Raw genomic sequence first — 11,316 nt, forward strand, 5'->3', positions numbered from 1 at the left:
AGAGTGTCCTGATCATTCTGATTAAGGTTTCATATGACGCACATAAACCCCAGCCCCAGTGCCTCAGCTTACCTGCTAATATCCACGAAAAACTCAAGGTTTGTTATATGCAAACCGAATAAAGCACAGCCACAGGGATTTCAATTTTCATTCATTTAATTTACCTTCGCAAGAAAGGTCTTTGACACCAGGACACATTTCCTTCCTAAAAAGGATTTCATAATAAAAGTCTTAATTTGAACATACCTGACCACTAAATACAGCCAAAGAGACACAAATATACTTTATACAAACATTTCAATGAGCCAAAAATGGTTATAGTCATTGCACTCTGCTGTCTCTCCTAACAGATTTTGGCAAGATCTTGCAGTAGCACATTAAAAATTTGGGCATAATCAAACATCATTTGCATGTTCTGCACCCTGGAGAATGACACCATTAGTCACAAATCGCAAAGACATCAGGGGGAAAATATATAAAGGAGATGGAAAATAAAAACAAGAGAAATTGGATAAGTGGCAAGAACCAATAAGTTTGCCAGAAACAGAAGCCTAAGATCATATTTCAGTGAACTGAATGTAGTCCAGAAACTCAATCCAGAAAGGAGGGAATGCTTTGAAAACAGATTTGGGAGAGCTGTGTAGAAAAATACACATGGCTAAGACATCATTTATTTATCCTTTAGAAAAGGAAGGTAAATCGGGTGGCCCCAAAATCCCCACAAACAATAGTACCTATATAATAACAGCACGCGTAATGCTTTCTAGAATCAAACCTTATATCATTGTGCAAATCCTTCAAATAATCTGTAACATGGATACAACAGACATCAAATATCACTTACAGTTTACCTCCCATACATACAGGAATAAAGGTGAAAGTAAACTTATGTGGTTTTGTGGTACATTTATTAAAAATAAACAAAACAGTGTTCTCAGTTTTGACCAGAGAGCTGGGTGGAGAAGGACTATATCAGTAGTGCACCAGCCCCGCAGAGCTCAGCGGGAAAGCTGTTCAGAATGGGGAGAGGCTCGGCACTTTGATATTGATGTCTCCAATGTTGATGTTGCGGGGAATCTCGGGCAGGTTCATGTTCTTCACAGCAGAGACAGCACGAGCTGGAGCCGCTGACAGACCTCCCTGCCCAGAGAAACATGGCACAGAAAACACCTTTAAAGGCTTCGTGTGTGGAATCATCACGTTTCATCTTTAATACTGCTGTAATGGCACAAGTCTAAGCATCTGCGGGGGGAAATCCTGTAGTAAAACTGCAACAGTGTTAAGTTACACATGTTGTGTATATAGACTTTACTATGAAAGGATCATGTGACTGAATGAGAACCTCATTAACCTCATTCAGTCAGACTGACACTGTGTTCACGCTTTGATTCCCATAATTTCGTGTACATGTACAATGACAATAAAGGGCTATTCTTGACCATTTCAAAGTCTAACTGAACTGCTACGGTCCTGTTTTGGCTCGGTGAGACGATTTGCTCAATACCCAAGGAAATACAAATCGCTGCAAGTGTGCTGTGTAAAATCTCCTTTTGTTTACAGTAGTTTTATTTGTGGTGCACCTTTACATGAAGCATTTTTAAAGTAAGGTCATCTTAATCTGAAAAGCTAATCTTAAAGCAGACGTAATCTTACCTTGTATAGGAGTTATATTTCTGTCTACTTGTACATACCCGTGCCATCTGGTGTAGGATTTTAGCCAGCTGGTAGTGGGCTGTTAGCAATGCGATGATGTCATAACACATCAGGCAACATTCAGGTTTTTTAATATAAATTCGATTATTGTTATTGTCGTGAAATTAAAATTATTTATAAGGTGTTATAGGTGCAAAAACACTACAAATGAGTCATTTTAACCTAAAATTGGATGCAACATGATAAGATCATAATGTCTAATATAGATACTTCAGGGGCTTAAGATATGCACGTGTGCTAATTTTGGTTGCACAACTCCTGATCATGTAGGGTGAGTTTGCAGAAAAAGAGGTTTCGTATATTACAGTAAGACTAACTTCTTAGTATTATGAGTGGACGCTCAGTGCAAATAGTCTCTTTAGTCAAGTGAGTGCTCACAGTGCTCTTATTCTAAAAATTAGTTAAATAAACACACACATTTAGACGCCCTTGGTGCATCATTTTCCAACACATTGTGACAAGAGATATTGCAACTAAACCACAATTTCTGAATGGTGACCAAAACAGTACGCCAACTCTCACAACAATGCAACACCGCTACTTGCCTACTTACAAATTCCAGTATTATAAACATCAGTTTTGGTTCTAAAACAACCATTTAAATCATGTTTACATTAAACATTTACAAAGTTTCATAATCAGCAAGTGTAACTTTACAAGAACCATCAATTAATGTTTATAGAAGGTTTGCAAATCAATTACTTGTAATTCATTCTATGCTAACAGTAAATCATTATTACTTAAAGTTCAATTACCAAAGTTATTATGAAGGATTAATTTTAGGGGTTCACAAGAGTTTCTGTTTTCAAGCTAAAACATGCAATAACCCTCAAGTGCGCTCCTTTAACAGAACGGATCTGACCTCTGACTTCTCCATGCGGTTCTGCACCTCCACCTGAGCTACAATCTCATTCATGTTAGTCTCCAGCACCATCCCTCCCATCACCACCTCCTGCAAAATGTAATGGACCTGCAGAAAGAGCAAAGCACGGCAATTAAAACTAAGCAATGCTGAAATGCATGCAGTTTAGTTGGAAAGCAAAGCAGCTTTCCATCACAACCTTCAGATGTTTGAATTCCTGTGGGCACAAAATGCTTACAGCAGCATAAAACTGTCTTCTACTGCAAATCTGTCAGCCTCTTTTAAACCCCTGACAGTAAGTATCAATGACATTTTTACAATGCCATGTAGGTTAGTTGCGTCTATCCTCCAGAGATGTACAAGAACATGTTTTTCTTTCAAGAAGAAATACTTCCAGGTTTCACTTTGGGAAAATTCCTTAGGCCAAACCTAACAACACCACATGACATCCATTTCCTGCTGGGAAAATTCAATCAAGATGGCCGGGGATGTGTCTGATTAGTTTCCAGCAACACATCTAGCTAGGCTCAGAAGAAGAGAAAAACAGATTTAAATGTAGCCTGAAGCACATACACACATCTTCAATTCTAAAGAAGCCCTGCACACAGTTTTAAAAATCTTTATTATGTACTGTGATATATATTATTTGAAATGCAATCATTAATTTCTGAGGTGAAAAGGTTAAGTAAAGAGGCTGTTCCAAAAAAGCATCTGGCTGCACAGCTAAGACTAATAGACTGCACATTACCTGAGGGTCAGGCCTACAGTGCAGTCATAAACACAAAGTTCCCTTTTATCTCAACCTTTTCATTGAATGGGTAAAAAGAAAAAAGCTGTCCATGAATACAGCTCCTACACAATTATTCTGCTACAGCTTTACCGTCAATATCAAGACAGCGTTTATTCTGTAATGGCAGCATGTTAATGTCACATTCAAATATTTATGGACAGTTTCCCACAAGTTCGAAACACCAGTGTATGTTGCTCCGATATGGAAGCCTACTCTTACTCTGTGCTTTTAATACAAGACAGACCCACTAAGCTGTGCCTGACCAGTGCTTTTTTTAAACATTTTATATCACTGTCTTTAAAATTCTTGAAAATTGAGACGGCTCTTTTTGCCAAAAAACTGCCAGAAATCACATTCGCACATTTGGAAAGCTGAAAACATTTACTGACACATTTCGTTTTATTGAGCAATTATTCAACTAATACTTGCAGCTCTACAGAAATGCATCCCTATCCCCCACTTACCTTATCCATGTGGAATATGAGGTCTAGTTCACAGACATTTTCGAAGCATTTATCCAACGTTTCCACAAACACCTGCAGTGAAGAGAACAATGGGGTCAAAACGGGAAATATTTTCAATAACAGATTTGTATTACTGTCTGAGTGCTGATTAAGTACATACAGTTAAGATGGTCACAGGCCAAATGTAGAACAACTTCCAAATTTCCCAAAGGGACAATAAAGCTGTGAAGCCAGATGTCAGCCCGAATCAAAGTGAGTGCATCAGCACTTTGCGTAGTAATGTTGTTGAGAGGTCTGTACAGCCTGTATCTGAGATAACAGGCTTTCTTTTTAACAAGTTACTTCTTTAACACAACCACCAAAGGAAATTTAAGACATAAAAAAGTGAAAATTTACTGATGTCAGTTTAAAATACAGCAAAAGGAATTTGTTTTTAAATGGTTCAGTTTATAAACATTGTCCAAATTTGTTCATTAATCTTGGATGTAAACAAAATAACGCAATCATGTTAAGCCATTTATTGTTAAAGCAGCAGCATCTTAGAATACTGAGAACACAGAGAACAGTGAGTGTTGTACAGTGTGTTTTCACAGACGCATTCCCAAACTTCAACACTTTTCGGCTGAACGGAACAGTAATCTGAGTGATAAGATAAAATGTGGATACACCAGTTCTGATTGAAAAGTGGCATAATCCTAAACACCTCACTGCAAAAAAATGTTTCTCTGTTAGCTGCTGGAATGCATCCATGCTTGCAATAGATGCTGAAAGAATTTCCTCGAATCATTTCTGCTTGAATTCAGTTTGGATCAACACAGTGTTTGGATTCATCCATTAGCTGAGGTCATCCAAATAACTGTGCCTCTCACCTCTCACATCTGTTTCAACTCTGCTGATAGAGGTATAATAACAGAGGGATTTATTTGTAAGATTTCACTCAGTAGGCTCTTTCTTGTATCATACACCTTGTTGCCAAAAGTATTCATTTGTCTGCCTTCACATTCATATGAACTTGAGTGAAATCCCATTCTTAATCCATAGGGTTTAATTTTATGTCAGCCCATTCTTTGCAGCTACAACAGCTTCAACTCTTCTGGGAGGCTTTCCACAAGGTTAAGGAGTGTGTTTATGGGACTTTTTGACGATTTTTCCACATGTGCATTTGTGAGGTCAGACGCTGATGTTGGACAAGAAGGTCTGGCTCACAGTCTCCACTCTAATCTCGGAGGTGTTCTATTAGGTGCAGTCATGTTGGAACAGGAAGTGGCAATCCCCAAACTGTTCCCACAAAGTTAGGAGCATGGAATTGTCCAAAACATCTTGGTATGCCAAAGGATTAACAGTTTGTTTCACTGGAACTCAGAGGCCGTGCCCAACTCCTGAAAAACAACCCTGCACGATAAACACCCCCACCCACCCGTGTGTCTACCTTTACACTTGGCAAAGTGCAGTCAGACAAGGACCGTTCTCCTGGAAACCGCCAAACCCAGACTCATCTATCAGATTGCCAGACAGAGAAGCATGATTTGTCACAAAAGACAACACACCTCCACTGCTCTAGTCCAGTCTAGTCTAGTCTTTACACCACTCCATCCAATGCTTTGCATTGCACTTGGTGATGTAAGGCATATATGCACCTGCTCAGACACAGAAACCCATTCGTTGAAGCTCCCTGTGCACTGTTCTTGAGTTAATCTGAAGGCCACATTTAGTTTGGAGGTCTGCAGCGACAGACTCTGCAGAGAGTTGGCAACTTTTTTCACAAATTTTTTCACAAATGTTTGTAGAAGCAGACTGCATACCTAGGTGACTAATTTAACAGACCAGTGACAATGGACGCGATAAGAACACATTAAGATTTTAAATCAGTGTTCTCTTGGCTTTTTCTTTTTTGTTTGTTTGTTTAATTTTCTATTAAAGTGAGATCTGTTATTTGTGTAATTTTTACCCGTCCAAGCTGTTTTGTTACATTGCATTTATTTTATTGGCCTAAGTTGTTTTAGGTTTTGACTTTGTCATTTCGGTTTAAAAATCTTCAATATTATTCTTTCAGGCTTTTGACTGAGTTTTCACTGATTGACTCACCAAAGAAGCAAACTGGTTGAAACACAGTCGCAACTAATTTGTTTTCATCTTTCTTGCAGTCAGTATTTTCACAATAAAACACCAATTAGTCACATGTGTTGATAGTTTAAATGTGAAGAAAAGCGATATTTACTTCTTCCCATCCATTACTAGATTGTTTTACATAACACACTCACAGCTATCATTCATCATTTCACCTAAGCTGGAAATTGTCCGTGTGAAGATAAAATGATAATTCGTTAAATTTGGCACCTCTTATAAACCTGCCAGAACCCACCTCAAGTCTCATGGCACAGTATTCAACACTGATAACTCTTACCCTTATGACTGAAAACCAGAATTAATTTTTTAGAATATTTTAGAATATATATTATAGATAAGGAAAAGAACATATGTATTCTAAACAGAAACAGAAACTGACGAATGATCCCACCTGGTCATTTTTGTAACTAGAATAGTTTGAATGCTTGAGAGTTAATACTCCTAAGGCCTTTAATGGATATTTGTGTATTTAAGGACCAGTAGACACCCTGCAATTGTACTTTTTGCTCCAGGGTCAAGTGTCTGCTTTACAAGCCTGGTGTAGTGGTTGTGTGATTCCATGTCAAATATTTCCAAAGAGCCATTCAACAAAAGAGCAGCTGACCTGGATCAGGTCCAATATGCCGAGCTCGCTCTCCGATGAGTCGACACAAAAAACAAAGTATAGAGTGGCGTAGTGTCGGTAAATCAGCTTGTAGTCAGAGCCACCAATGAGACTGAAAGGAGATTAAAAAAAGAACAACTTCAAAAGGCATTCAGGAGTAGCTTCATTCTGAAATAGACTAAACTTGTTTTCTGTTAATTCACTTGAAAGATATGATGGAGACTTTTGAATATTTGTCTCCATCTAGTGGTTAAAGCTAGACCACTGCATCCACAGCTGCTGTAAAGTAATGTCAGAATGCCCAAACCTGGCTCAGGATTTACAACAGTTAGTATTTGTCGAATTAAAATGTTACAACACACAACTAGTCAAACAACAAGTGTGCCTCTCTGCCTCTGACAGAGATCCCAGGTGAGCATGTATCAAGACACTCTGACAGAGATCTATTAAACCAGCTTTTGTGACAGCTGTGCCTAGCTAAGCAGTAACAACCTTATCATTTATAGCTGTACTTAGAGTACACACATGCATATATAGAGGATTTGTTTTATTGTAACCTGTGATACAAACAGAATTGCATAAAAGAACACCTGACTTACCTTCCACCCTCCAAGAAGTTGCAGACGTTGTCATCTCTTTTAGATACCAAATGAAAAGTCTCCCGAATGATCTGCTGCTGCATGTCCTCCGCCTGCAAGCAAATACGTTACAAACTCCATTAACTCCATAATTGTCAAAATAAATAAATAGAAATTAATTTTAAAAAGTCTAAATATATTTGCCAATAACGCATTACTTAGACTTTTACTTATTTTTAACCACGTTAAGAAGTAAAACCTCTACAGTAGGACCTGAACAATATATCGGTTAGCCAATATTGCTCCATCACAGATTTGATATATTTGCTGTCCTATACAATAAGTTTTATCAATATAAAATAATGGAGAAAAAAAATGCACATGACTATTTAGAGATGCCATCAGTTGGTTTAAAGAGTGGAGCAGAGGCCTACACTTCATGGAAGGATTAGGGATTTAGCCAGGTAACTTCAGGTTTTAACCCCTGTGGGGTTAAAACCTGATAGGAAGGTGGCTCACTTTGTAATAACTCATGAACACACACAAAACTACCTCACACTGACTAATCAATTTTCTCTAAAATAATGTCATCACTCCAGGAAAAGCCTGTGAACCTCAGTAACCTGATAGCTCACTGAGGTTCATTCTCTTATGTACATCAGTAAGTAAATAGATCATGAGGAGTAACTTTATTCCTCGTGTTCCCTGCAGCTGTCAGCAACTTTGATGTCATTTAAATGTTAAAAGTGATCGCCCTCTTCCCAGTGTTGCCAAGCGCTTACTAATAGGAATTGTCTTAACGTTGGGGTCTTTACCTTGCAGTATGAAGTGTCTTGAGCTGCCTGATGCTGTAAATTGTCATTATATAGATACATTTTAATTGAATTATGAACCTTAAAATAGGAATATGAACCTAAGACAAATCACCTAAGCCTTGTGCTTGCTGACTTTATATAAAATTTGCATGCAAGCCTACTTAGAGTTAATTGGTTACTTTCTTTAAAACCACTTTGCATCCAAGAAACACTTGAATGGAATACAAACTGTAGATACGGAAAGATCCCTCTAAGTGTATAGCTTACATCCTACACACTGCTTACACACATATACACCTGTTGCCTTTAGTCTACATCGTGTGTTTAAGATATTATTTTTTGTGATATTAGCACATATTAGCAAAATGATGTTAGGGTAAATGACACCAGATAAATAAGCAATGACTTGTATACACTGGGCATAATAAAATCCTAATTCCTTTCCCATGACTAAAGTACACTCCATACTGTCATAATTTTTATATTTATAAATAAAAATATATAAGATGATATAAACCCACATCATATGTTTTAGAGGCAAGTCTACTTGATTTCTATTATACAGTAAACAAATTAAATAAACCTACTTACAGACAAATCTGCAGTCACTGAAGCACAGCCGCCATTTTTAAATGAGTTTTGATAACTATGATAAAAGAGTTCTCCTGGTAAAACCATTTATTTATGTTGTATGTTATGTAATTAAACAGACAAGGATGAAGCAAAGTCAGTGATTTCAGGACAGATAGTCCGGCTAATACATACATATGTACGATTTAAGTGGATTTATCTTCACAGATAGCTGCTCCTTCATTATATAACGCCTATATACTTTTATATAGAGAGAGGTCTAGTTTAATAGAAAGGAAGTAAAACTGAAGAGTGACTGAGCTCCAAGTTTGTTCCCTTTCTTGCTCACGTGATCCGCTAATAGTTTTACTTGGCTACAGGAAAATATCTCATAATATGTCAGGATCTCTGAAATATATGTGGTGCTGCTCATTACACGAAAGGTCACAAACGCTAATCAAATACAGATTGTAAGGTAAACAAATTGTTTCAGCAGTATTTGCTACAATACTCACAAAATACTGATAGAATCTGATCAGCCGCGGCTTCCCGTGGTTGTTAAAAATTAATATGGCTTTAATCATCTCTGTTCTTTGGCGTTATCAAAGTACAGCGTGGAAAATTCTCAAAATGTTACGATTTTGACTCTCTGCTCGACGTTAGCTTCCGAGCTCCCTGCAACCGGATCTCTCGTTCAGCTACATCCGGTTGCACCGCAGCGGTCAGCCAGACCCGCTCATGACAAAAGGTTCCGCATAGATTTTCGTTCTGGGTCTGTCTGCCATACAGGCTATCCAAGAAATAATTAACGTCAATAAACCAAAAACCTGAGCAAGTACGTTTGTTGTAGTGTTGCTGATTTATGGCTGAAAGCTAAACTAATATACAACAAAACCAGGTCTGAATGCACATCACATTAAACCTTAAAACAGCAGAAGACCACACTGGGTGCCATTCCAGTTGTGTAAGAACAGGAAACTGAGGCTATAACTGTCAGTGGCATACCAAAACTGGAAAACAGAAGATTTGAAACAAGTTCCCTGTTGTATCTCAGTTTCTGCCGTGACATTTAGATAATAGGGTCAGAATTTGGTGTAAGCAACATGAAAGCATGGCTCCATACTGGTTTGTATTAACAGTTCAGGCTGCTGATGGTGTAATGGTGTGGGAGATTTTCCTGGCACACTTTGGTAACAAATGAACAAATGGCAAAGCCTACCTGAGTATTGTTGCTGACCATTGTGCCCACAGTTTGCTCATCATCTGATAGTTACTTTCTGCAGAATAATGTGCCATATCACAAATCCTTAAATCCTGTTAAACTGGTTTCTTGAACATGATGAGATCTTAATTCAATAGAATACATTTGGGATGTGTTGGAACAAGAGATTCACATTATGTACGTGCAGCTGATAAATCTGGCATCATGTCATTATGGACCAAAATATCAGAGGATTGTTTTCAGCACATTGTTGAACCTATGCCATAAAGAATGAAGGCAGTTGTAAAGGCAAATGTATGTGCACCTAATGAAGTGGCCAGTGAGTGTATTTTGTAAAATCACTTTCATAACTTTAGTAAGCCTTAGCCAAAAGTGCTTAAAAACATAAACAAAAACCTCTAAAACCCACATAAAATCAGATATTAATTTCTTCTTGCTTAAATATGTCTGCAGTTTTTGGCTTCCTATCAGACAGCCAAAGGTTTCTTGGGATTCAAATTTTATTCCAGTAAGTATACCCAGTCCTCAGTCTTCACAGTGGTGGTCTATACTTTTCACTTTGTGAGGCTATCCACCTGACACATTATGTAATTTTCGGGTCTTCGTGACTAATGCACCATCAGCTGAGGCACCATGTTAATTATTGGAACCTTTGTACTTGGGTCAGCTGCTTCACACTGCCTTGGAAACTCTTTTTCCTTTGATCTACAGTGGGTGGTCAAAAAACCGGATCAAGACCCAAATTATGTAATATTGTAGCAAAAGTTCTCAACAATTAACACATGTGTGCCAAACAGGAAAATTTAATTGCCCAAATGGAAAAATGGTGAAAGATGGCATGTTAGCATGCTTTGAAGATGTTTTTTTGTCTTTTATTTTTTTCTGCCGAGAAAAAATAAGAAGTTGCTGAGTTTTTCTTTAGGGTATTTAAACATTTCTAGTACACTTGGAGGTTTTAATCATCTACTATAAAATATGTTTCCATAAAGAAAAGCTGTCATTGTAAGATGACATTAAGCTTATATCTCAAGTTGTATCTTCAAAAAAAGTGTTTCATTTTGCATATTTTGAATCCATTGTTTAGTTTTCATTTAGTTTGACAAGGATTACGTATTCAAATTAAATTAGTTTGGGTTAGATAACGAATTGTACTGCATGACTCCATGTAACAGATGCGGGTAGACCAGGCCTGAATTTTAAAGCCGTCAGCCTGCAATCTATATATTGCCCACCAGAGGGGAAACTCTGATTTCCAAAAAGAAGTCCAGCTGTACAGAGCCCTTTAAATGAGAGGTCTCAAACTTAAGTGAGCCGTGGGGCACTGCTGGCACTTTCATCTCATTGGGGGTCCACTTTAGTGTTCACGGAGTACAAAAAATAATGCCGCGTGTTTTGTTTTGGGGGGGGGTTGCTCTCGCTAAATATTTGTACTAATCCTGTTTTCTCTCTCTTCGCACTAGTGTTTTCACGGTTTCACCCTTTGTAATAAGTTATTGCCACGTACATTTCGCTTCCGTGTTGGATCTGTTCTGTGTGTAGTGTTTTGTTTTGGGGTTTGTTTTGTGATTTTT

General features: G+C 37.8%; 1 protein-coding gene across 1 annotated transcript; it reads right to left on the reverse strand.

Annotated features, from left to right (window-relative positions):
• Window positions 1–138: 138 nt before the first annotated feature.
• On the reverse strand, window positions 139–9,232 carry ap3s2 (adaptor related protein complex 3 subunit sigma 2). The gene is made up of 6 exons (XM_004539749.4): window positions 9,039–9,232; window positions 7,160–7,251; window positions 6,561–6,672; window positions 3,830–3,901; window positions 2,576–2,683; window positions 139–1,140 (listed from the first exon to the last, which is right to left on the reverse strand). Exons 1-6 carry the CDS (start codon window positions 9,105–9,107, stop codon window positions 1,015–1,017), a joined length of 579 nt encoding a protein of 192 aa, XP_004539806.1. The 5' UTR covers window positions 9,108–9,232; the 3' UTR covers window positions 139–1,014.
• Between the last annotated feature and the right edge of the window lie 2,084 nt (window positions 9,233–11,316).

Source organism: Maylandia zebra, linkage group LG1 (assembly GCF_041146795.1).
Source record: "Maylandia zebra isolate NMK-2024a linkage group LG1, Mzebra_GT3a, whole genome shotgun sequence".
NCBI lineage: Eukaryota > Metazoa > Chordata > Actinopteri > Cichliformes > Cichlidae > Maylandia > Maylandia zebra.